We start from the raw sequence: 27,967 nt of genomic DNA on the forward strand, positions 1-27,967 counted from the left end.
GCCTAGGAAGGCAAAAACGTTTACTAATTGGTTCTTTAATAAAAAACAAGAACTGTCAACCTCTGATACAGATCATCTCTTCACTTGCCCAAGACCACTTCTATTTGCTTTTCACCCTTTTTAAGAGAGTCCCTTCATCTGCATGGCCTGCTTTGCTGGGCTAGCCCAAGGAGGTAGTTGATAAACAATAGAAATGTACTTGTCATAATTCTGGACTTCATAGGCCCCCTAGTTAACAGACAGCCCTCCTATAACTATAACCTCAAAATGAAAGGGTGAGGGGACTCTCTGGGCCTTCATAAGGAAGGGTATGAACCCACTTCTAAGGGATCCACCCTCATGACCTAATCACCAAGAAGGCCTCACCTTCAAATACTATATTACACTGGGAGCCAGGATTCCAATTTATGAATTTGGCAGTGGGAGATACCAACATTCAATATATAGTGGAGAGACGTAGGCAAAATGAATCAAATGCAAAAGGCAATCGGAACTGTGCCAGGACTCAGTCGTCACAGAGAGCATGGTCAGGCAGACAACCAGAAGGTACCTGTGATTATCCATAGCTATGATAATGGAGAGGGGTAAGGATGCTTCCTCACAACTATTAAAAAAAAATGCCCTTAGCACTAAATATTCCTCTCAATCCAGAGAAAGAAACACCATGGCTGCCCAAGTTGTCACAGGACAAGAGCTGCCTGCCATTATGCATATTCAAAGGAGGGAAGTACCTTGCTATGAACATGATGCACAATGTAGAAGCAGAGATCGGGTGACCATTGACAAAGACCTTCATAAGCACCTAAAATGGCAGGCTCCTGGACGCCATGTTTGTACAATCTCAACAACAGTTCATTAGACCAAGAAGATTCTCTGTCTCGGGCTGTATCTAATGAGGTTCTTCATCTAAGACCCTGAGAAGTCAGGGAGAAAGCGAGGGGAGAAGAAGGGTACTCCGCTTGCAGCTGGCAGGATTCTATTTCTGCCCAGCATGTGGCCTGAGGAGCAGAGGAAGGGTCTATGCTAGGAAAGAGAAACAAAGCAGAAACATGGTGAAAAGGAGAGGATCAAGATGGAAAAAGTTCCTTCTGGGCTGCTACCGGCCTTGTGGTCCCTGGCTCCCAACTCTTCATGAGGCTTGGGTGCCATGACAGCACTCAAGGATTACTACAATATAGGATCGCATTGGTGCACTGATAGCAAGCTAGCTTGAGATGAACTCCCCTGCTTATAGTTCAGAGCTTTTCAGGTAATAGTATTTTGGAGGAAGGGGCTCAAATCTTGACAGCTTGGCATTGGCCTTAGTGTCCTCCAACCCTGGGAGTCTAGGATTCTGTCAGCCTACCTCATGGGAAGTCCCAGCCCCTCTAGAAATGGTATCCTGGGATTCTGAGGCTGTACCACCCAAGCAGAGACCATAGACATGGCACGTCCTGTGCATATATCCTGATTGCATCTTTCTCTCCTTTTTAGGAAAAGGATAACAGGAATCTATCGTGCCACGCTGTACTGAAGTGTAATGAATAGCACTGTTAACAAATGACAAGCGCTACGTTCCTTATTATTATCTATCATGTACACATCACTTTGTTTCTGAAGCTTCCAGCAGGTGTGGAATGCAAATAGACTGAGAAACACTTTCACAGACTTGCTGCCTCCTCTAAGGAAAAACATCCTTGAGTTTGGGACCACAGCTAGGCTCTTCCAAGTCCTGCTCGCTAACCTGAATCGGATTTGAGAGGGCTCCTTCAAGCATGTGACTCACCAGGTAGCAACTGAATCTGGGTCAGTTGTGTGTTTTAAGCACAGTAAGAACTACTCTGGCTGCAGATTTAACCTGGCCCCACTGGGAGACCACAGCTGTTTGTGAGATCAAAACCATAGAAATTGAACGTGAGCAATATGTGGCCAGATGTTCTCCCTCATTCTCTTTGCTGCAGCAAATGGATGGCCTTGGGCCACCCTTGATTTGGTCTATTCCATATGTCAGACATCCCAGTCACCAGGTGTCTCTCAGCTTCTTCTCTGTTTTCTTATTTGTAAAGGAAGAATGAAAGTACATCACTAAATAAATTGTTCTAAGGGACATGAAGCTGATCTTGAGATTGGAAGACATGAGCTGTCTCTGGTCCAACATGAATGCCGCTACAGAGACTCACTGGAAACAGCAATCAGGTTGGGGCAAGAGATAGTGTAGAAGGAATTGAGATCTGGCTGCATCATTGCTTCAGTGATACAGGGAGCCATCCAGATCACCCTTCCTAACAGTGACTCCTCTATCCATTAAGCACATAGTTCAGATACCAGATCAGGGCCACAGTGTGGGGGCAGCCAGATCAAAATCAAAAAGAGGTTCCGTCTATACCAAAAAAAAACCACCAGTAAATGTCATACAGGCAGTAGAGTTAATGAACTCATAGTACTCTAGCTGTATCACAGAGTACAAATGATGCACCAGGTCAAAGAGGTACCAGAGGTAGAGTTGAGTCACAGAAGTACAATAGGAGTAGGCAAAGTAAGAAAGATGGCAAAGACCCAGACCAGAGTGCACAACACAGAGAGAGGAGGAGACCTTGGTAGAGAGTCACTGTAGGGTCATAGTGTCCCAGGCAGCTCTTAGAGTCTATTCATTTCAGCCTTGTTCCAACCATGCACATAAATGTATCCCAGCTCCGAAGGGCTGCAAGCTGAGTATCTGAGTCCCCATGGTCTCTGTACTGTGCTACTCCTTACCACTCTGGTGCTCGGTGAAAGGAAATCATCCCAAAGAAGGGTGTGTGACCCGGTCTCCATTCTCACTCATACAAAAAATGATCTCTGCTTTGACCTCTCACTTTCTGCTTCCCCTTAGCATGTTCCTGGGCCCTAAAATGTCACTTGCCTGTTCATCAGGGCAAGTAATGATGATATCAGGTCAATGGAAAATGTAAAGTTCTTGGCCTCCATGGGGAGAGTGCTGTAGCTAGAGTTTTCCTGCCTGGCCCATAGTCAGGACAAATCTCTCTCACCTGCCAGTCCCACAGCCGCTCAGACCTGACCAAGTAAACACAGAGACTTATATTGCTTACAAACTGTATGGCCGTGGCAGGCTTCTTGCTAACTGTTCTTACAGCTTAAATTAATCCATTTCTATAAATCTATACCTTGCCACATCGCTCGTGGCTTACCGGCATCTTCACATGCTGTTTGTCATCATGGCGGCTGGCAGTGTCTCTCTGACTCAGTCTTCCACTTCCCAGCTTTATTCTCCTCCTTGTCCCACCTACACTTCCTCCTGCCTGACTACTGGCCAATCAGTGTTTTATTTACCAACCAATCAGAGCAACACATTTGCCATACAGAACATCCCACAGCAGAGTGCAGAGTAGATTTTTTTTAAAATGGAAAATTATATTTCTAAGACTAGTTAATTTATATACTAATCTTTCCCAAGCTAAAGAACAGTTATTGAGATCTTTCACTACACAAGTTCCTTCCCCTAGATTCAGTGGTTCGTAGACTTCCTAATGCTGTGATCCTTTAATACAGTTCCTCATGTTATGGTGACTCTCTAACCATAACATTATTTTGTTGTTACTTCACAGCAGTAATTTTCCTGCTGTTAAAAATCGTAACATAAGGGCTGGAGAGATGGCTCAGAGGTTAAGAGCACCAATTGTTCCTCCAGAGGTCCTGAGTTCAATTCCCAGCACCCACAGGGTGGCTCACAACCGTCTGTAATGAGATCTGGCGCCCTCTACTGTGTACATAATAAATAAATAAATAAATCTTTAAAAAATCATAATATAAATATCTGTTCTCCAACAGTCTTAGGCAATCTCTGTGAAAGGGCCGTTCTACTCCCAAAGGGGTCTAGAGTAATCCACAGGTTGAGAACCACTGCCCTAGGGAAAGGTTCTCAAAGCAGCCGAGAGACTTGTAACTAAGGAAGAGGCCCTCTACCTGCCTAAGCCTAGACTTCACATCTATTAGGGAAATAGCTCCTATAATCATCTTCCCTCACTGCTTCAACCCATGATCACAGATGTATTAGCCTGGAGATCCAAAGGCTAGAAGTATACCGTGAGCCCCATTAAACCAGGCCAAAGACCACCTGCTTTCTGAGGCTGTAATGAAGGATCTCACTCCTCCCCTTTCCCACTTTCTAGAAGGCTGCCCCTTTCTTCAACGTATGGCTTCTTTCCCATCCCCATCTCCAAACCCAGCAACAATGAGCCAAGTCTTTCTCGCATCAAATCTCCAAACTCCTCTGTTGCCTCTTCCTTCTGCCTTAGAACTCTTGGGATCACCACAGACTCACCTGGGTGACCCAGGATACTCTCCCCTTATTTTAAGATCAGCAGCTCAGCAACTCAATTCCATCGAGAAGCTCAAGATTCCTCTAGCAAATGACCTCCTTCACAGTGTCTGGAACCAAGAATGTGACCATATGATGGTGGACAGCATCCTTCCTGCCTAACCTATAGCATAGTGTCTCTCTCAGAATAGCAGAGACAGTTTCCTTGGCTTGCTAAGCATCCATCCTTGCCCAACACTCTTGCCACTTTGGTTTCCTCCTCTAAAATGGAGAACTTTTGTCTACAAAGATCCTTAAGCCCTATAATTTTATGACCTTAAGATTAGTAAGCATTAAGAGATTAACTTTGGTCTTGTTCATTACAGTCTTGCCCACGCTGACACATTTGATCACCATATCAGTCCTGAAGGATATGCAGGAAATATGTATATATATATATATATATATATATATATATATATATATATATATATCCACTTTACAGAAGTGTAACTTGACAGTCTGATAAATGACTTGTACAAGATCCCACCGTTAAAATGTAACAGTCCTATTCTCCACTGAAGTCTCCTGATAAAACATGCCCTGCACAAACCCCTTTCCTGAATACCATGGAAAAGTCAACACAGGGAAAATACGCCTACCAACATATCACCACAACCACATTCAGCCAGATCACAGTTTGATCTAGGTGGGGGCCCAGCACCCTGAGTCACCACACTGGATCCATGTCCAAACAGCAGCCTGGCTGTATATCATTGAAAATATCCTCCAAAAACTGTATTCCATCCTCATTGCTGAGATACCACCAGCATACTTCTGGCTATAAACCCAGAAGAAATAGCCATGGGAAAGGGCCTCTGTATGGTGCCTGCTGGTCTTCAGCTCTACTGCTCGGCTAAGATTGGGCAACTAATTACAGGTATGGTAGTGTCTTCCTAGCTCTGAGGTCAAATTAAGTACAAGAGGAAAGATGATAGTGAAGAGATTTTCAACAGAAAAAAGTAGATTCCCTAAGCCAGGTGTGGTACCACACACCTGTAATTCCAGCACAGGGGATGCTGAGGCAGGGGATAACAAATTCAAGGTCAGCAACATAGGGAGACCTCATCTCAAAAATAGGAAAGAAGGAAGTAGGACGACCCGTGGGCGGGCAGGCTAGTTATTTGGGAGCCTGGCGGTACATGAGAACATTTGCTGACTTCCAGCCACTGGCATCCATTGCCACACCTCAGTGTCGTCTTAGGGGGAACCCCTCTTGCCACTCACAAGCCATGTGCTAGCTCTGTCCCTTACCCTGCACTCCCAGGGTAGAGAATTGACTCCCTCCAGGATATTTACTGAACTTAGTATACTTATTTGCCTGAGATATGCCTAGACAAGCCAAATAAGTTCCTGCTGCCATGAAGCTATCAAACAAATGAGAAAAAGAAAAGGAGCAAGATACTTTTTGAGACTATGATAGACTACGAAAGAATAAAAATTAGCTTTTATTGCAAATGCAGCAAAGCTATTATCTAGACCCTTTAGTTTCATTACCTAATTCCTTTGTTTTAGGGTGGCTGAGTCAGGTTTCCTGTGTTCACAGCCTCACCCAGGTGACCTTTACACTCCTAATGCTGAATCTCTCTAACATCATCTTGTCCATAGAGCAATGATTGGGACAAGACTTTTCTACTATTTTTTTTATTATTTTTGGTTTTTCAAGACAGGGTTTCTCTGTGCAGTTTTGGTGCCTGTCCTGGATCTCACTCTGTAGACCAGGCTGGCCTCGAACTCACAGAGATCTGCCTGGCTCTGCCTCCCGAGTACTAGGATTAAAGGCATGCACCACCACTATGCAGTAGGCCAAGACTTTCTATATAGGGAAACGACAGATAGCAAAGAATCCAGAACTGGTGCTCGAAACTTCAGTTTACAGTTTGAACTGAACATGAACGAGCCAAGTATCTACCTGATCTGCAGGGTTTTCTGGCTGGTGAAATGAGGGAACCTCGCCACTGCTCCCCATGATGTTTTCCATCTCTAACACTGTATGGCCTAGGCTCCATAAGATCAGAACCTCTAAGAATAATGTAACTGGGAACTGAGTAATCCCGAGCTGGTATCCATCACATTGTATGCCTCTATTTAAAAACCTGCAAAACAAGCAACTAATGCTTGATCCGGATCCATCCAGTATCCCCGGGGGATATGCGAGCTGCACACTCAGCGAATGCAGCGTTATTCTGCAGACCAACACTCCACTGCCTAATAAAAGTTAGTGGTTCGAGAGGATGCTGATAAACTTGCCATGCACTCGGGAGAGCTCTGCCTCTGTCCTCCCGGCTATTAGGGGCAAGGAGGGCTTTGGGAAAATGACCCTTTGTTGAAACGGATAGCACTTTCAAACCTTCCTATATAGGTGGACAGAACGGGGTGTGCATCATGAAACAAATATATTAGTCAACACGTGGGAATTCTATTGATAATACATCACGTGGTTTTTCTTTTTAAAAGATTTATTTTCTATGTATACAATGTTCGACCTGCGTGTATGCCCACAGGCCAGAAGAGGGCACCAGATCTCATTATTGATGGTTGTGAGTCACCACGTGGTTGCTAGGAATTGAACTCAGGACCTCTGGAAGAACAGCCAGTGATCTTAACCTCTGAGCCATCTCTCCAGCCCATCACGTGGTTTTTCAAACAGGAATACGATAAAGATTCTCTTCTATCCTTCTTCATCCTCAGTTCACATCATCTCTCCCAAAGGCGATCTACTGTCATACTGTGGTATATCTTCCTAAATTGCTTATGTCTGTGGACACAAATGTAAATATTTATTCTCATTTTGCAACCCCACACCCCCTTAACCTCCTCTCATATAAAAGTTGGTACAGAATTGTTCCGTTTGTCTAGAGAAAAAAATCTATGACAGCTATGGTTTTGGTTTATTAAATGTAGAGTAAGCAGAAGAATAAATAGCAAGTTGTAGATAGCGAGACATAGTAGACAGCAAAACGTCATCCAATTAGGAGCTTACAAACATCTAGCAGAAACCCATCTGGGAAGCTCTGTTGGGGCAGTTAGCAGGAAGTCCCAGCTGAGAGGCTCATCTCTGTCCTTAGCTTCCTGCTGTTTGCACCTTTTCCCCTTACAGAGCCAGGGGAAGACAGCCTGACTCAGGACGGAGCACCTTTGAGAAACAAGCTTGGATCTGAAATGAGAAGGCACCCCACACTTCCACAGCCCCTACCCTACTTTCAGAGTCAGCTTCTCAGTGAATTCAAAAAAAGCATGCGACAATGTACCAACATTATGTACATTAAAAAAAAAACTTACATACTGTACACTATTGTGGTTTTATTCTATTCATTAATCAGCCTGGTTGATAAAATTATCTATAAATAATATTTCTACATAGTTTTAATTTGGTAAGTGGATTGAATATATCTTGTAGCACATATATGGTCATACGTATTTTATTTCAGGGAGTTTCTGGCTATCTTTTATCTACTTTTCTTTTTTTAAAGATTTCTATTATTATTTCATTACTATCACACAGTTTTTTTTTTCTTTTTGCCTTTTTGGAAATCATTATCTATTGTCTTAGTTTGGGTCACTATTGCTGTGCTGGAACACCATGACCCAAAGCAACTTGGGGAGGAAGAGGTTTATTTACTTACACTTCTACATCACTGCTAACTATAGAGGAGGTCAGGACAGGAACGCAAACAGGGCAGGAGCCTGGAGGCAGGAGCTGATGCAGAGGCCATGGAGGGGAGCTGCTTACTGGCTTATTCCTCATGGCTTGCTCAGTCTCTTTCTTACAGAACCCAGGACCACTCGCTCAGGGATGGCCCCACCCACAGTGGGCTGGGTCCTCCCCCATCCATCACTAATTTAAAAAATGCCCTACAGCCTGCCTATAGCCAGATCTTATGGAGGCACTTCTCAGCTGAGGTTCCCTTCTTGCAGACGACTCCAGCTTATGTCAAGTTGATGAAAAACTAGCCAGCACACCTATTAAGGTGATCAGTTCTTTGCCAACTGTCATTTAAGCTTATTTATAGATATCCCTTTTGCTACTCAGATTTTCTCCATTTTTTTCTATCTAATTTTTTCAACCCTTTGAGACTGAGGATTTGAGTTTTGTTGAGGAGAGTCTTCTCTGTTTTCTTCTAGAACTTCTCTGGTTTGGTTTCTCCATCTCAAGTTTTTATTTTCATTTTGGACTCTCTTCTGGTGTATACACAGTATAGATTTGAATATTTTCCTGCAATGAGTTATGATGTTAGCTTTGTCAAATACCGAAAGATTGTGTATGCTTGGACCCTTTCTGGATTAACTATTCTGCTCCCTGTAACTGTGTATCTACACAGATTCAATTATGAGGTACCATAATGAATTCTAATATCAATCACAGGGCCAATCCATCTAAGCTCTTTTTTTTTTAATTTCCTAGATGCTCTTACAAATACATAGTTATGTTTATGTTCATGAGAACCTTCAGTTTTCATTAAATTTATAAGTTAGCTTAAAGATGAAGATATTACTTTATTATTCACAAACATCAGATATATTTTTCTCTAAGCCCCTTTTATAGTCTTTCATGGTGTTTGAGTTTCATTTTGAGATGGTGGTCTCACTGGATAGCTCTGACTGGCCTAGAACTCACCATGTAGACCAGAGTAGCCTTGAAGTCTTAGAGATCTACGTGCCTTTGCCTCCCATTGCTGGGATTAAAGGTGTGCGCCACCATGCCTGGCTTCTGTGGTGGTTTTTAAGTTCTGATATACATCCTATGGGCTTTTTGCTAGACTGATTATTAGCTGGTTTTGTTGTTATTAATTACTGTAACTGTGAGTTATTTTTCCTGCTGCGTATTTTGTTTGATGTCCCTATCTGTGAAAGATAGTGAATTCTTAATTTTTTTACCTATTGCTACTTCCAGGGACTCACTTGAAACATTTTTAGTATTTTATATTTTTATGTTTCCTAACGAAGAAGCCACAATATCTGCACATAACAACAACAGCAGCCCAACCCATCCCACCCCCACCCTTCTCCATTTTTTTTCTCTTGCCTAACTGCAATGGTAATTAACACTGGTTAGAAATGAATAATAGTATTAATAATGTAGGTCCTTGTACTTTATGGAGAATTTCTTTAGTGTGCTCCTATTAAGCATGATACAGACTTTTGGTGTGGATAGATGTATTTTTAGCACATTAAACCAAAGAGTATTTTAACCAAAAAACATCTTGCTCTCTTGATTGTATTTTTAATTAAAAACATGATCATCGAACCCAATGTGGTTACACATGCCCGTGAGCTTAGCACTTGGGTAGTAGAGACAAGGGCAGGGTGGAGGCTAGCCTGAGCTACATGGTGAGACCTTGTCTGGGGTACAGCTAAGGAGCAGAGTACTTGCCTGGCATGCACTAAGCCTTGGGTTTGACCATGAGTACTGTGAGATCGTTGGCTTTCCTCAAAGGTGTCTTTGGCATCTCGGAAGACATCACAGCTTTGTTAGTCCCTAATGTTCATTAAGGCAGACCCACATCTGCTTCCAGAAACCACGCCCCCTCCTCCCACCATATCCTCTAAACTCACTGCTTAGAATTTGTGTTTGTGTGTGGGATCATTCTTCGGTTTTTCTATTGTGCTTAACCTGTCAGGCATTAGTGACTATTAATGCTTTCATTCTTCCAAGCTTCACATGCTGGGAGCAAGGCAGGGTGGGTGCACACATGTAATTCCAATGCTCAGAAAACTGAGAGAACAGTTCAAAGCTAACCTTGGCTACATGAGAGAGACCCTGTTTCAAAAACCAAGACCAAGCAAACGCTCCCCCAAAAAACAAAGGGGAAAAAGTAATGGAACTGTCAATTCCTTTAAAGTGTGTGATATAATTTTCCCATATAAAGTGATCTGAATTGCTGCTTTTTATGTTACTTGGAGTGACATGCATGCATTTGAAATTTTTATTTTAAGTTTCTGCCCCACGGAGTCTCTTCCGGTGTCACTTGCGTACATCTAATTTTCTTGGAAAATAATCCAGTTCACCGAGGTTTTCAAAAGTAACTGCTTAGTGCTCAGCAAAGCAGTGTCATGACTCTTGAAGGTTCCTGTTTATATCCTTGTTCCCACTCATCATTTCTATTTATACATCTGCACGCACACACCCACATTTATTGATTATGTTAACCAGTAGCTTATCTATTGTCTTTCCTCTCAGACAGCTTTGAAATGTATTTCAAGTGCTGTTTTCTGCCTCATTAATTTCCACTTTTCTCTGTGTCTTTCTCCTCTTCCTTTGCTAAGCTTGGCTCTACTCTGTTAGAACGCCTGGACACAGATGACTAATCCACGTCTTATCATTCCTTCATGTAAATACTTAGAACCACTGCTTTTCCTCAGAGACATGCTTTAGTTACATCATACCAATGCAGATATTTATTGCCTTTAATAATCATCATTTTGCAGAAAATCTATTTCCATTTTTATTTTCCTCTACGCTCCATGCATTGAATATTTATTTTGTGTTGCCTGGGTTTTGCTTTTAGGCCAGTAGTCTTTTCTGATTTAGCATTAATTTCTAATTTAATTGCAGTGTAATCTGAGACTATTGCCTGTATTTTGCCTCCCTTTGGGGATTTATTGAGGTTATCTCTGTTGCCTAATAGATGGTCAATATTTGCGGATGCTTCATGGGACTTGGAAAGATATGTTTTCTTCATTTAGTCTACAGGATTTGTTATTTACCCATCAGATCTCCTTTATTACTTATGTTAATTAGGCCTTCAATATTGATTTTTATCTTGTGTCCAGTTATCTGGAGACTGAGACATGTGAGTGAAAGTGGTCTAGTTCTAATATGTTTTCATCTGTTTCTTTTCACATCTCCCTAAGCTTCCATTGTTATCAGTCATCCTATTTTTCTTCACTATGGCATGTACCATCTAATGTTATCACTACGACATGCACCCTTTAGTACTATAGAGACCCTTTATCTTCTTGGGTGCATTTTCAGCTGAATTCCACTTTGTCTCATGCCCACTCATGACTGCTTGTTTTTATTTTTTTTTATTAACCTCGTTAAGCATTTGCTTGGGGTGTTTTTTACTCATTCTTTAATTTTCAGCCTTCATGTATGACTTTTCTTCAGGGATATGTCAATACACAGCATAGAATTGGGTTTTGATTTGTGATCCAATCTGAAAAGTCTTTTTTAAAAAAGGAGAGCTCAACTCATTTATATTTAGCAATAAGGCAAGCAGGCTTAGTCCTGGCTCTCATTTTATATCATGTCTTCAGGGATTTTTTTTTTAGGCATTCTTTTTCTTTCTGTGATTGTTTCTCCTGTATGATTTTTGCAAGGAACATTTTTGGCTTCAGATACATAGCTACAGATTATTCAGGAAACCTAAAACTATGTCTTTAGACATGGCTTATCAATTTTATAGTTCAGGCAAAATACAAATTGGCGGGTTTTATCTTCTTCCTCCTTTCTTCCCACAAAGGATAGAACAAGGCAGAGAGACAGTTATAAAGGTGCACATAGATGCTACTCAAGGGGTAGCTCTGTGCAGGGAAGACAACGGTGGGCACAGCCTCCAGGCACCACAGACTCTGGCTGGACTGCAGTTTCTACTCTACCGCCTGATTTTAGTCAATAGGAATATCTTCCTAAATGGTCGCCATTTATCAGTAAGCATCATTATGTTGACATTGCTTCATCTGTCAGCTCTCAGTTACGCCCTCCGACTCGCTGCTATTATAGACGGAGGCATTCCGAGAACTTCCTCTTCCCTCCACTCCCCCTCGAGATGACCTCCTCCTTCCTCCGCTGTTCTCGTCCTCCTCTTTGTCTCACTCTTGCTTTGAGTTGAAAACACTTGGTGCTCACTCTCCATCCTCAGTCACGGGCTGACGTCCCTCCTCTACTAGTGTGCTCAGGAAAGGCTCAGGAGGACAATCGTCCCTGAGTTACTGCAGGCCCCAAATTGTCTTTATACTTAAAAGATAGCTAGGATAGATATAAATCATCGGTTCACATGCTCTCTCTCTCTCTCTCTCTCTCTCTCTCTCTCTCTCTCTCTCTCTCTCTCTCTCTCTCTCTCTCTGATTATCTTATGGATGCCGTTCACTGTCCTCTGGACACTGACTATTGCAGCAGAGGAAGCCGGGGCCAATATGATATTTTCTCCTTGTATGAGACTTCATCTCTTTAACCTGGCTCCCAGTGGATTCTCTCTTGCTGTATACTGGTCTTATCCAGCATCCTTTCATTAATTCTGAAGTAAGTTCATTGCAAGAAAAGTATGAACTCTTATGCTCCCTCCACACACAAATTCCCCAGATGGTGATATTTAACTATATTTTTCCAGTTTTGCAAAGACAAAGATATATACAAATTGACAGAGAGGTACAGATAGTTTGTTTTGTTTTACATGATTCCCCTTATCACTAAATTTGTTCAGTGCATGCCTCTGCAGAACAAGAACTCTTCTTTCGTATAAACACCAAAGAAGACACGACCCACAGACCCCCATGGGAATTTCCCCAACTGTCCCTTGTGGCGATATTTTATTTGTGCTGAAATGTGGTGATATTTTATTTGTATGTTAATAAATTAAGCTTTCCTGGAGATCAGAGGACATAGCCAGCCATAAACAAAAGTCAGGCAGTGGCAGCACACGCCCTTAATCTCATCACATGGCAAGCAGAGTCTCTGTGTGTTCAAGGACACACTAGGGAACAACCAAGCGTGGTGACACACACCTTTAATTCCAGTACCAACCATAAAGACTTAGAGGTCTGTACAGACAGGCAGTGACAAGGAAGTGAGGTGGCTGGGCTAAGAGCCAATGAGAAGGTAGAACAGCAAGGCAATAAAGGCGCAGGTTAGACAGAAAGAAGCTCTCTCTCTCTCGGGAAGCTATGGCAGCGTGGTGAGCTAAGGTTAGCTTGTGGCTCTCACTATTTCTCTGATCTCTACAGCTTTTCACCCCTGTATTTGGCTCTGTGCTTCTTATTTAATAAGACTGTTGAGAAATTCGTCTACAGTCCCTGTGATGTCTCTTTGCCCTGCTTGGTTCAGTGCCTCATGTTTTTTAATTTGAATGTAGTTTGTGTGTGAAGCTATCTTAATGCTGTGTTAATATTCAATGCTTTCCTTATGAAAACTCCACCCACAAGACTTAGCATTCATTAGCAACTCCTGCCTGACCCTAACCATCACTATGATGGGCTGGTGGTGAGCATCCATCTCCAGTATTTTAGTCTACATTTATTGGCTAGAATTCTACTTCAAATTGGTATCCCCTTCTCTCTCATGTGCTGTGGATATCGCTCTGTATAAATAAAACACTGGCCAGTAGCCAGACAGGAAGTATAGGTAGGACTAACAGAGAGGAGAATTAAGGGAACAGGAAGGCAGAGAGGGAGACACTGCCAGCTGCCGCCATGACAAGCAGCATGTGAAGATGCCAGTAAACCATGAGCTATGTGGCAAGGTATACATTTATAGAAATGGGTTAATTTGAGATATAGGAACAGTTAACAAGAAGCCTGAGCCATTAGGCCAAACAGTTTAAATAATATAAGCATCTGTGTGTTTATTTTATAAGTGGGTTGTGGGACTGCAGGGGCTTGGTGGGACCTGGAGAGAAGCTCTCCCGCTACACTCATGTGTTTTCTTATTTATTCACCTGGATGTTCATTCATTGATTCACTCCTAACAGTATGGGCTCTCAGGTGTCTATTCTAGTCAGCAGGGCCATAATCTATATCCTTATTTAACTCAATGCTCATACCAATCCAATTTATCTGATGGGGAATCCTTCAAGCTCTTGGACACAACTCTAGCTTTTCTTAAGCACTTTCTGACATTTTGGTATAACATTATAAATCAGGTTCCTTCCACACTGTCTCTTCTGCATGCCCTATCTTCTACATCCCATGTGTAGGATGCCCGACATCCTCCTTTCCAGCCATTTTTCTGTGACTCTTGGTGACTTGTAGCGTACGACAAAGTTTAGAAAACAAGAAGATTCAGTGTGCTCTCATTGCTCCTGGAGTTCCACTCCCTTGGGCCTTCTCAGCAGAAAGAACTAGGAACATTGCATCTACACCAAGATTTCTGATTCCAATATAACATCCCAGATTATTCCTAGCCTTTTTCTTATGTGTATAAAGCTTTTCTCATACATGAAAAACATGACCCCTGGTATCCTTATCCAATGCCCTGCCTGCCACCTCCACCTGGCTTCTACAAGGAGGGAAGAGGGTGTCAGAAAGGAATTATCCGCTACAGGTGATCTCTGCAAGCTTCCGGTTGTTCTGGGTAACTTTCCCTGGCACCCAAAAATATGCCCTTTTGACATTTAGATTTAAATCTCCTTATTTCCATGAAAGCTTTTCTAATTAACACCCTAAGTCCTTGTTCTAGTCTATTGTTTTGTGTTTGCCCTCAGGGACAACACAACATCATGTTTATACTAGATCCCTACTGCCCACCTTTTATACCTATCATCGTCCCTCTAGTCACTGTTGATGCGTCCCTAGTTTCCACTGCGTTTATCCACCTTTCTCGGTTGCATCATCCACGTTCCACAGTGTATTTCCACAGTGTCTGTTTTCCCTCGAGAGCCTTACAACTGAATCTTGGCTGCTGAGACACCGCTGCCTTTTCCCTCTTCTCTCATTCTTGAGTCCTGCCAGCTTGCATCTCACTGCTTCCTGTTATCCCTTCTGGAATTTGTGCTTCTATTCTGTGGTCTTTTATCACACACACACACACACACACACACACACACACACACACACACACACACACACACACACGAAAATGATTTCTTCGTTGAGTTCTCTAAATTTGTTGATTACATGTTTTGCCTGTTCCCTGAGAACATTTCCTTAGCATCCTTCCTGATTCGGGGCTAACTTTCATGGCTCTTACTGACATTTCCTCTTTAATACTATTGTGTCTGTCTATTCTACCAATGGTTCAATTTCTTTTTTTTTTCTTTCTATTATTTGATGTTACATGAGGGAGGTTTTCTTGGACGACTTCTTTGCAGAAAGTTCCTATGATGGGAAGAAGGATGAGGGAAGACCTCCAGTATTTTTTTTTTCTTAAATAAAGCCTTCTTTATAGGGAAAGCTAATGCCTGGAAGCGAATGCATAGGGCACTTCTGGGGTAGTACAAGGCTCTATATCATGACCAAGCGTTGTTTACATGGAACACACGTATGTAAAAGTTCACCAAGCTCACAAACATTTAGGTGCTTCACTGTATATGTTATGTCTCAACAAACACGTTTAGGAAGAAGGTGGAATGGGAGGGAAGAGGGGAAGGGCTCGCTTTCTGTTCTCACTGACATCGCTTCCTGCAAATGGGTCTCTTCTATAGGATTCTTTCCAGCCTTGAGGCTCCTCTGCTTCTGTGAAACAATGTCCCAGAAGATGCCTTTGCTCACTTCTGTCCACGCTAGCTCCTGCTCTCGGTTGGCAGGTGAATAACATACCTGTCAGTCTTTAGGATGTCACCACTGCTACCCACACCTCCATGGCATACATTCTGTTCCAAGTTGCTCCCAATTCCTGCCCCTGGGTTGGCTGGCCACTCTCCTATCTAAACTTCCTCATGTCTCCCTCACAGCCTATCTCAAATTTAGCTAGCCCTTGCCTTTATTTCAGATTCCAAAAATTATATTTGATCCTCTAATGCCACTGAAAATGACCCTCCAGGGCTTCACTATTTTCCTGTTATTTTTGAAACAGAATCCAAGAGAAAGCAAAAGGATTATTTTGTACCACTAGGCACCTCATCCCTGAGGTCCTGTGGACCTGTTCCATGGACTCAACACATCTTAAAAATGGTCCCTTTGAGACTCAGTCTTCCTACTGCAGACCTGGCTGGGGGCGGGGGTGGAGAATGCTGGGCATTTTGCCAGCTTCTGCTAAAACCATCAAGGCAAAGGGTGGAAGACAGAGACCATGCAACCATCTGCTGTCAGAAAGTGTTTCCCAACAGTGCAACTTCCAGCACTGTTTGTGGTGCTGATCATGTTAGACATGCATAAGCACACATGCACATGCATGTGCAAGCGTGCATGCCCGTGGGGGGAACTGGAGAGATGGCTAGAGTGGTTAAGAGCACTAGCTGCCCTTCCAGCGGATTCAGGTTCAATTACCAGCACCCACATAGCAGCTCACAACTGTAACCCCAGTTCCAGGGAATCCAACGCCCTCTTCTGGTTTCAGTGGGCACCTGCAAGAAGCACGCGCGCACTCACGCTCACACACACACACACACACACACACACACACACACACACCACGCATGCATGCACAAGAGAGACGGAGATAGAGTAAAATAAAACAACTCTAAGAAGGAGTGGGAGTGAGGTACCAGGCACAGAACACAGAAGACACCTGCCGAGGAGCAACCGCCACCCCTAACTTCTCTGTTCCAGAAGCGGGTGTCAAGCCACGAGAAAGAGCCCAATCAGCTGCGGAGGATGCTATCAAAGCGGGGGTGGTGGTGGTGATTTCTTCCTATTAGGATATTAGGAAGCGGTGGATCTGATTTAAAGCCAGCTTTGTTTTGGAGTCCCTGCCCTCGCTGTGCCCTGGGAGAAACCACTTCCTCTCCGGAGTAACACATAAAAGGTCCTGGCCTCTACAAGTCCATGCATCCCTCCTGCAGTGAGGACCGTCCCAATTCGAGAACCTTTTAATTCAAGGTTTACTGATCTTCAGCAATCCTTTCCAGCCCCACGCCCCACACAAAGATGGCAGATCCGCGAATTCACTGGCTAGGTTGCCTAGATGAAGGAAATGAACTGACAAATCCCAGGCCCAGTGCGAGCTCCTGTCTCAAAAACTAACATGGAAAAGTAACTAGACAGACACCCGAGAGCAATCTCTAGCTTCCACATGCATACACACATGTGTACATTAACTCACACACATGTGTATACACACATGAACACACACATACAGTGTTCAGAAAACAGCTAGGCTGGAGAGATGACGCTGTGGTTAAGAGCACTGGCTGCTCTCCCAGAGGACCTGGGTTCGACTCCCAGCACCCACACGGCAGCTCACAACGGTCTGTAACTCCAGTTTCAGGGGTCTGACATCCCCACACAGACACATGTGCAGGCAAAACCCCAATGCACATAAAAGAAGTAAATAAATAAACAATTTAATAAGATAATAAGAAAAGAAAACAGCTATGGGCTGAATTGATGCTCAACAGTTAAGAGCACTGGCTGCTCTTGCAGAGGACCTGGAATTCAGTTCCCAGCACCCATGTCAGGCAACTCACAACTGTCTAAAACTCTAGCTCTAGGGGAATCCAACACCCTCTTTGGGTTTTCACAAGCACATGAACGCATATGATACACACAGACAGAAACACATACATCTAAATAAACAAAATATTCAAAAACAGCTATTAAAACATATAATATTCCAAGGATGGAAGAGAGTGGAAGACAGCTTTCCTTAGAAAGCAAGCCAAGGAGGAAGCTGGAAGGCTTAGCCCCCTGGGGAGTGATCATGAGCATTAGGGGTGGAGCTAGGTTCATGGGTCTGCATCAATTCTGTCTACTTGATAATTATACCAAAACAGCTGGGCGGTGGTGGCACATGCCTTTGATCCCAGCACTTGGGAGGCAGAGACAGGTGGATCTCTGTGAGTTGGAGGTCAGGTGGATCTCTGTGAGTTGGAGGTCAGCCTGGTCTACAGAGCTAGTTCTAGGACAGCCAGGGCTACAAAAAGAAACCCTGTCTCATAAAACAAAAGCAAAAGAGAGGAGAAAGGAGAGAGAGGGGGGGGGAGAGAGAGAGAGAGAGAGAGAGAGAGAGAGAGAGAGAGAGAGAGAGAGAAGAGGAGAGGAGAGAAGGGGGAGAGGAGAGAGAGGGGAGAGAGCGGGAGGAAGGGAGGGAGGGGGTGGAGATCCAGAGCATTGGGGGAGGGGAGGACAGAATCTATGATGTCATTATCTGACCTCTGTGACCTATGATGCCAGAGAGCACTGCTTCCAGGGAATGAGCCCCTCAGCTCCCACTGGGGGCGGCAATGCCGCCCCTTAGGCAAAGCTTCCGAATCTTGGAGCCTTTTACCAGCTGACCCTACTGTTGCTGCCCCTGGGTCTGACAATCATCTCAGCCAAGGCCAGGCTGAGCGAGAGGGACACCACTCTGAAGGGTGACAAGAGGCCAGGGGAGCCAGTATGCCAGGAAATCAGGATGCTTACAAAGTCTGTGTGTCAGGGTTAGAAGGGCAAAACCCTGTTCCACAGAAGAGCTCTGGTTGAAAAAAAAGGACGGAGGGTACCACTCAGACTGGAATTGTGGGTCAGAGTCTGTTTAAGGGGTCAGAGGCTGGAGGCAGAGGGGGTAGATGGACTGTTGTGTGACTCTGCTTTCTCTCCCAGGTCCCCTATTTGAAGAAGTGTCTTTGGAAACAGCGGAAGGAATCCACGTTGGTAAAAGTCACTGCCCAGTATTCTCCATTCCTTTCCCGTCTTGGTCCCTACGGCCCTAAGCCGCCTCTTTTGACGCTATCCTATGCTCTATCTTTCCAATCTCCTCCACTTCTTCACCTTCTCTAGAGCATCTTGCCAGGTTTTCTGACCTCAAAGGTGACACACAGCTAGTGTCTTTGTTGTTATTTTGAGACAGACTCACATAACCCAGGCTGGCCTTGATCTCCTTGTGTCCCTGCTGGGATTAGAGGCTCGTGCCAGCAGGCCACGACTATGTGGTGTTGGGGATCAACCCCAGGACTTTATGCATGCTAGGCTGAGCCACACCCAGAGATCTCACATCTAGGGGCTTGATGCATTCACACTGGCACCGTGCACCTGAAGCCGAGTCCAGAAGTGGACCAACCCTTCCACTGTCTTGACCTCTGTCTTTTTCTCTGCAGGTCCTTCGGACTGTGTCTTCCTCCGGATTCTACCCACGTAGTTGCAGTTGTCCCTTGGCTCCCAAGGGACAGCTCTCATTCCCCATTTCCCTACGTCCCTGGCGAACGGCTAAGAAAAATTGAAGAGCCAAGCTTAGAGGCAGGCTCCGGACAGAGCACGTCAGAGTCAAGCGGAAGAGGCGTCGTGCTCCCTTGGCCTGCTGCTGACGCCTGCAGCAAAACTAAGCAGCAGCCACGCTGCTGATCACCAGCCACAACTGGCCTCAGAGATCCCCACACTGACTCTGTTAGGTCTCTACTCACTGGTCTTGTTGCCCCACCCACTTTTTTTTCCCGGATTCCAGGCAATGTTGCCTCAAAACAAGGACCACCAGGTGCCCTTACAGAACGCAGTGCCCCCAGGGTGTTCCCCTCAGGTCCTCTCACAATTTGTGGACTCCCGTCCATCCAACTTAGCGTCTCTCTCTCCCCATCTGACCCTCCCTCCTTCCCACCTACCTTTGCCCTCTCCCTCACAGGCCTATTCCCCCGTCTCCTCGTCGCCCCAGTCCCGCTCTCCTGGGCCTCACTTATACTCTTCGGACTCCAACTCTGACTTTGTCCCTCTTCCCTCCTCTTCCTCTCTCCCAAGTCCCCCCACTTTCTTTGGCCAAAACTGCTCTCGTCTCCCCTCTCCGCACACATCCTCTCCCCGCAACGACGGGCTGTGCCTCTCTCCTCCCCTTAGCAGCTCCTCTTCTCTTTCCCAGCTGCAGAATTCCTCTCCTGGCTCTTGCCAGTCTCCTTCCCACCTCCAGGACCTTCACAATTCCACCAGGGTCACTTCCCCCAGCCCCAGCGTACCTTCTCCAGGGATTCCCAGTCACAAACAAACAGGGCAGGGGCCGCCATCCGGAAACACCAGGTCCCCTGGGGCGGCAGAGGGATGCATGGCAAGCAAGTTGGACCCTGCAGAATTCCAGGACCCAGAGGCCCTCGCCCAAGCGCTAGCGCTCCTTGTGGGGCGCCGCAGAATTGCCCGAGACCTGAAGATACTGTTTCTGCAGCACCTCTGGCTAGGCACAACCGGCCAGCCTCCAATCGTGGAGTACCCCATTTGTCTAGCGTGCCTCCAGCCCCGCACCCCGTCTTGCCCCACCCCCAAGCACAAGACTGAGCCGAGGCTGCTTGCCTTCCCTCAACTACTGCCCCGTGCAGAGGGCCAGGAATCTGGGCCTCTCCGCTTAGGCATTGGCTTCAGCCTCCGCTTGCCTCCTGGCCAGGCCAAAGCCTTGCATCTGCTCCCAGAAAAAAAAGCGGCAGGAAGCAAGGCGTCCCAGAGAGGTCCTCCGGAGCCAAAGGCCTGCACCCCAGGTACCAGCAGCTCAAGTCACAGGCACACTCTCCCGGGAGGAGAGCCTCAGGTCTGCAGGCCTCCAATCAACAAAATCCAACCAGTGTTTCAGGTCTTCACCTCAGGCACCAAGACGGGTCACTGTCTCCCCAAAGCCCCGGTCGTGTCCTGTCCCAAGGAGGTCTGTGTCTCCAGAATCTATTCCCCAAAAGTTGCCATTTTAATTCCAGAGCAACGGAGACCCTCTGGAACACCCCCTTCAAACCCCACCCTCTCTACCAGGACTTCTCAGACCTTGGGAAGTCACAGAAACACCTTGAAGGGCTGGCTGGCCGGAGGCCAGGTGTGTTCTCCTGCCTTGAACCCTGGGAACCCCTTGTGGAACCTGCTCTCCCCTGGTTGAAGAGGACCAGAGGCACCCAAGGCCCTTCTCATTCAGCCTTCAGTGGAGCCAATAAAGCCTAACTAACCCTGAGAACCTTGTTTGTGTCCTACTGTGCTCACAGGATGGGATCAATGGCTAAAGGAGAAGGCCAGTCCCCAACAAGGCTGGACAAGGACACCAAGTGCCGTATACCCCGGTTCCTGAGGTCCTTAGGGACCTCTGCAAGGCCCTTCTCGGATTTCATTCAAGTCTGTGGACAGATCATTGCAATCAGAGATTAGGCCACTGGGCCCATTCCTCAGGGGATAGCCTGGGTTGACACGCAGCAGCCCACTTTTAAAGACACTGCTAGTAACTCATTCACAGGGGAACACAGGAATCCATGCACAGACCAGAAGGCTCCCTCAGAAGGACGAGGTGCGGGGTTGGGGTGGGGGGAACTGGAGAGATGGCTGGAGTGGTTAAGAGCACTAGCTGCCCTTCCAGCGGATTCAGGTTCAATTACCAGCACCCACATAGCAGCTCACAACTGTAACCCCAGTTCCAGGGAATCCAACGCCCTCTTCTGGTTTCAGTGGGCACTTGCAAGAAGCACGCGCGCGCCTGCTTGTGCAGGCAGGCAGGCAGGCAGGCATGCAGGCACACACACACACACACACACACACACACACACACACACACACACACACAAAGCACACACATCAGCACTCCCTTTACTCCCCCCACCCTCTGCCCAAGGCTGGAGACCTGATCTCACGCAGACCACCAGGCAGGGCCAGCCGTTTCCTCAGGAATATATACTCTTATCCCAGAGTCTTACTGCCTTCCCAGCAACACACCCTCAACACACAAAGACAGAGCAGATTCTCCGAAATTCCAATTTGTTAGCTGCCCTGTCTCGTTTCTCTGCTGGCTGCTAAAGTAGCAGTAGGAACATGCACTACTTGGCACCATCTGCCTCGCTGTGAGCAAACACAAGCTCCCTCAGCCAGGCAGTGTGATTCAGGAAACACCCAGGCAGGCTCCTGCCTCTGACCCACTGTGAATGCTGAGGTTCCCAGCTATAGATGGGCAACGTTATGGTTCCAGGATCCCAGGATTCCGCCCTCACTACACCAGTCACAAACATCGATTTTACTAATGGAAGTGACGGATGGGAACCAAAAGCTTTCAGAAGCAATCCACTTGCCAAGGACCAAAGGACATAATGAATGAAGTGTGAACCATAAGGGACTAAGTTTAGGGGTCTGGACGCATTACAGGCTCAACTACATGAACAGACACTCCAAGATCTAACCCAAGTTTCCATCCAGCTGAAAACATCTCTGTCGAAAAAGCAAGCATGAAGATCTGTTCTGTCTTCCTTATGCTACCTCTTCAGGGAAGACCCAAGACTTAGCAGAACATCTGAAAGGCAACACTAGTAGAAATCTTGAGTGCTTCTTTAAAAAAAAAAAAATGAGGGGAAAAAAATCCTTTGATAAAAACAATCCTTTGAAACTGAATGCCCTCTCTTGCGAGTCTCTGTGGAAGGGAGTCAGTGTCCTTGGAGAATGAAAACTATACAAAAGCATACAACATTTGCATGCTCAGTGGTGATCGTCATGGCTGGAGGGTCCAGGAGGCTCCCAGCATCTCTACTGGCAGCTCCCTGCTCCCTACTGAGCTCTGCACTTCACAGAAGCAAAGGCAGCACAGCTTACATTTGCAAAGGGCTTGGACTAGGGAGTAAGATGCTAGATTCTGCCATTAGCCAGTCAAGTGCCCTTGAGAAAGGAATGCCCCTCTCCCGAGTTGCGGTAACAACCACTTGTATAGCAAGTAGGTAGGATACAGTCAAAAGCCCCCATCCCCAAGAAGGAAGGGTGCCCCTTCTGTGATACCCCTCTGAGCCTAGCTGTTATCTCATTCCTGTTTCCACTCTGCTAACATACTAAGAAAAGGCCGAGTGCTTTATCGGTCAGCCATGGCCTCACCCAGGCCTACAACACAGCTGTTGTTATGGCCAAATGCACTCCAGTACTGCAAGACCCACAGCAATGGGGAATGGCGGAGAGAATTGAATATGGCAAGCACTTCCTGCAAAACCCAACCAGCGTATGAAAGAGTGTAGGAAGCGACTGCCTATATAGCATCTCTCTAAATGGCCCACCTTTTGCTTCTCCACAAGAAACAGATAACAAAAAGCCGCCACCCATGGAGTCAGAAAATACATCATTCCTTGTTCTCAGATGAATTCAGGCTGCTAATAGCACCGATACTTTCAGAAATCCAAAGATGCGGAGTTCTCTAGCTTGAAAGGAGCCTGTGGGGATGTGAAGAAGCCAAGCCCCTTCCTCCTCCTTTGAAAGTGTGCACTGGTTGGGCTTGAGCTGCGTATAATTAAGAGGCAGGGAAAACGAAACACACAGAGACGCACAGGCACAGGGACACTCTTGCGCAAGAGCTGGCCCCTCCATCCCGTAGCAGAGAGGACAGATTGTAATGGACGCGATGTGGTACAATCATTAAACATCTCTCCAGCTTATTTGCGTGGCAGTGTCTCAATAATGTGTTATGAGGTGTGTTTGTAATTGCTACTGCTGATAGTGGTCCTTGAAAGGGAAATGGAGTGTGTCTAAATGCAGACAAAGCCACTTAGCGCACCAGGACAAGATGAGATGTTCCTCACAAGGTCCAAATGGGATACTCAGGGCTTCTTCCACCCATGGCTTGGGAGAGAGAAAAAAGAATAATCTATCTCAATTTTCTCAGCTCCAGAAACAATATTTATAAAATAGAAGGTGATTTCAGAGCTCATTTATTTTCCTGGTTCACAGTCCCCACTCTCCACTGACATCATTTTCTAACCAATTTTACTTCCAACAATCGCAGGAACAGCCTCAATTCTATTTGAAATCGTTAAAAGCAAACCCATTCTTTTCCTTGTCTTTAGGTACCATCTTTCAAAGTAACACTGGTTTAATTTCTGCACTGCCCTTTTCCAGAAGCGATATTCCAGGGAGCTAAACAGCCACAACGGTTCCCTCCATTTCCTTCACTTACCCCTCATTCCTCGTATTTCTATAAATGCAGACACATACAGATTCCTCCCCAGCCTCTGTTACAAGGCACTCTATCCAATTCAGGAGTAACCAAACCCCAATGTGTCCTACCGATAGACAGCAAGTCACTGCAAGAAAATGTCCTGCCAACCATAGGCATCCTGGAAATGAAACCACCCATGGATTTTAAAAGCCACCGAAAGAAAGATCCCTCATTCTTCTCTAGCAGGCAAAAAACAAAGCACCACGGGAAATAGCAAACACAGAAATCCAAGAACACGTCCTGTGCAAAGAATGTGTGCTTAATAGGGGTTAGGGGTAGTGGGTAACAGGTTCCCCTCCCGCTTGCCACATCCTTCCCCTGACTTCCCAGCAGAATGGCCACAGGGGGGGAAAAAACCCAAGGCTGGAGCACCACATGTTAGTTCTTACAGGAGTCTTGCTAACCCGGGGGTAATTACCACATTTTCTCCATAGTTCTCAGAAAACCATCTGTTCTAAAATTTGGGAGAATTTGTGTCCAACTGATTGACTCCCCACCACCCCCCTCCCCCAAGGAGAAGAGATTGGCTATGCAAAACTTCTTATTGACTCTCCTGTATTAGTTTCACATAAAAAAAGGAATTCCTAAAGGTCAGATTTACGAAGGTATGACTCAGAAGGTAAGAAATGAGAACTTGAATGGCTTGGGTGGAGGGAGGGGGTCAAGCTTTTTTTCTTTTTTTTTTTTTTTTTGGTCTTCTTCCACTCACATATATCATTTCCAAGACAGAGTCAGACAAACTGTCCCCATCCCCATGAAATTTCAGCAGAGGTAGTGGTTTAAAGGACTGGGAATTTCAGAGTCTCAAACACAGGCTTCAGGTTGTCTGTTTCCGCTCGGAAGTGCTGGGGACCATCTAGGATGGGAATAGATGATGCTGTCATATTGACGGATCCAGCATGCAGAACGCAAGCCTATGGAGATCAAGGACACAGCTCTATGGATTCTGGACTAGCAAGCTCCCCAAAAACACCAGGACAGGGGCCTCCCAGAATGACTCCCCTTTTGTCCCAGGGCAAGAGACACCTCTTAAGGTTTACATTTTTATCCCCCTAATGCCGTGTGCAGTGATGAACATCTAGTAGCTATTTCCTGAACATATGTGAAATTCAATTTAATCATTACTAACAGCAAGGAAGGCAAAAAAAAAAAAAAAAAAAAAAAAAAAAAAAAAAAAAAAGCAAGGGCAGAAAGGACTAACTGCTTATTCTCCGGGCTGCTTTGAAAGGGGACGCCTTTCCTAGAAGCCCCATGTGGCTTTTACTCCTGACTTCAAACTGCAGCCCATCAAACCAAAAATAAACTATAACAAACTACTTCAAACTGCACAGGAGCTCGGCCTTGAACCAATCCCTGTGGGATTTCTGGCTTCATCACTGTGACAGTGTAAAGTGCATCGTAAGGGCCTTTGAAAATGAAGGGAGCGGATACGAGTAAATAGATGCTTTCTTGAAACTCTTTTTTCTCCCCAGACAAGTGTCCTTATCTGATGTTTGCCTTTTTTTTCCCTGTGCATGATGAATCTCAATTTGATCTTCTCCAGTCACTGGATCTGTTTTGTTTCTTGCTTATAAGTATAACCTCATCGACCTCTTTGTCTTTGTGTGTGCATGCTTACGTGTGTGCGTGTGTGCGTGTGTGTGTATGTCTGCACATGCGCGTGCACACACTAGTGTAAGTGTGGGTGAGTACGTATCGTGGTGCGTGTGTAGAGGTCAGAAGACAACGTCTTGTGTCAGTCCCTGTAGTTTGAGTCCCACCTTGTTTGAGACAGTGTGCCTCACTGTACATGTCAGGTTAGGTAGCCTGGGAGCTTCCCAGAGACCTATTTCTGCCTCCCACCTCACTGTAGGAATGCTGGGGTTACAGATGGGTGCTTCTGCACCTGCCCTATGTGGATTCTGGGGATCCAAACTCCAGTCCTCGGATGGCACATGCTCTACCCACTGAGCCATCTGTCCGGCCTCATCTTCACCATTTGAATTTGGATTTTTAAATAAGTCATGAGATACACCATGACCCACAAGGAAGTCCCTTAGAGAGGAATGACTTGTGTGACGGGCACCTTCTCCCCTGTAGCTCTGTGTTTGCTTTTTCCCCCTTCATATTCTTCCTTCCTTTTCAGAGAGCCCTCTGCTGCTTGGGTTCTGATATCCCATCTCAATCACCAGGCCTTAAAAGATGGTCTTCCCTTATCTTCTGCCCCTGCTTAGGAATTAAAAGTCCTCCGAAATGCTCTTCCCAGAAAGCAATGAGCCAGCTTCGAGATACAAGAGAGTGAATACAGCGGTTGCTTTCTTAACCACCGTGTGAGCAGAACCATGCTGTCCAACAACACTGTCACACAGGCCGTGGACCTCCTCATCAGCTCCTAAGATGCTCCGTGGGCATTTACTCACACATGACCTTGAATGAGTTCTTTAGCTTCTTCTTTTAAAATTCCAGAGGTACTGCCTGACAGTGTTGGGAGAAGATCCCACAGGATGCGAAGGACGACGGCAGTGTTTGTATGGAGTGGGTGCTATGATGGAGAAGATGAGACTCCACAATAAGCTAATCATTATCACAGACCACGGTCTTAGTGGGAAAGATGAACACCCGTGACCTAGGGTGCGTTCTAACCCTTCTCATTGAAAAGACACACCTGACAACCTCTAGGCCGACTAAGTGCCCAGTTGAACAGGTATATATTTGACACCCCGTGACTGGCTGGCCTTCAGTTTCCTTTTATGAAAAAGATATGCTGGCTGGTGGTGGCCCATGACTTTCGTCTCAGCACTTGGGAGGCAGAGGCAGGTGGATCTCCGGGTTCGAGGCCAGCCTAGTCTACATAGTGAGTTCCAGGACAATCTGTTTCTAAAAACCAAAAAGGAAAAGATCTGGTATCTTCACTGGCCCACACCAATCTGTCAATCCCCGATTTCATGTCAGACCACCTCCTTCTTGCCATCCCCAAATCCTTGGCTGTGATTCTCAGATGTCATCAAACCCTTTCCCTCATCATACCATTTCACCATTACTTGCTTCTGCAATTGTTACTTGATGGTTCGTGAAACCTAGAAGTCACCTAAATGACCACAGAAAAATGTAATCTTAGTTTAGATGAGGCAGCCCTACCCAGTGGTATTAAAATATACAGCTTGAAATTTAAAAAAAAAAAAATTTGTACAAACACTTCCCAGTGAACAACAACAAAAAAATCTTCTGAAAACTAAATCCAACAAATTCCTATCTTAGAATGTGGCAGTATCTAAAATAACTGCAAAGATTCTATCTCCACTTCTTATCACATTTTAATCACTTTATCAAGAAACCTAAACATTAAAAAAGAATATTTGAGCTGGGCGGTGGTGGTGCCCACCTTTAATTCCAGCTCTTGGGAGGCAGAGGCAGGTGGATCTCTCAGTTCCAGGACAGCCAGGGCAACACAGAGAAACCCTGTCTCAAAAAAAAAAAAAAATAGGTAGGAGAGAAGGGTGGGAGAGAAGGAGGGTGGTAGAGAAGAAGAGAGAAGAAGACGATATGAATACTTGCCTGGAAGTTTCTGAAAATTCTCTATTGCAGTTTCAGAAATCAACAAGGCAAGTCTGGCAATGGTAGCTTCCAGGTGTCCATAAGGACAACCAGAATTGTCTCTGTTTGCTCCACGTTCCTTCATGCTGCTCTGTGGAGCCCAGCAGCTGCTGAGAAGGTATGCAAGGATAGTCTGAAACTCCAAGAAACCAGGTTCTGTAGGGTTGGATGGAAAAGAATGCAATGGATGGGAAGAACGCCTAGAGAAAAGTTGCAGACAATAGAGCATGAGATATTCCTGAACCCAGGGGATAGCCTCACCCAGGATGGCAGACTCCCAGGAGGAAGGCAGCTTGAGCCGACATGAACATTAGAGGGGCTGCCCTGTCTCAGAGCCAGAGGGAGGGCTGGAAAGCTAATGG

At 45.5% G+C, this 27,967-nt stretch overlaps 2 protein-coding genes across 7 annotated transcripts in view; one reads left to right on the forward strand and one right to left on the reverse strand.

The window, feature by feature from the left end:
- The window catches only part of Galnt14 (polypeptide N-acetylgalactosaminyltransferase 14), a 234,387-nt gene that overhangs the window by 183,893 nt on the left and 22,527 nt on the right, over positions 1 to 27,967 (reverse strand). The window lies entirely within an intron of this gene.
- Positions 18,813 to 20,931, forward strand: LOC128115500 (proline-rich protein 30-like). The gene is given in 2 exon segments (XM_052746239.1): positions 18,813 to 20,546; positions 20,548 to 20,931. Coding segments are annotated over 2 exon segments (1,209 nt in total). The 5' UTR covers positions 18,813 to 19,574; the 3' UTR covers positions 20,785 to 20,931.

This window comes from Peromyscus californicus, unplaced genomic scaffold (genome assembly GCF_007827085.1).
Source record: "Peromyscus californicus insignis strain IS unplaced genomic scaffold, ASM782708v3 Scaffold_1__1_contigs__length_55948999, whole genome shotgun sequence".
In the NCBI taxonomy this organism is placed as follows: Eukaryota; Metazoa; Chordata; class Mammalia; order Rodentia; family Cricetidae; genus Peromyscus; species Peromyscus californicus.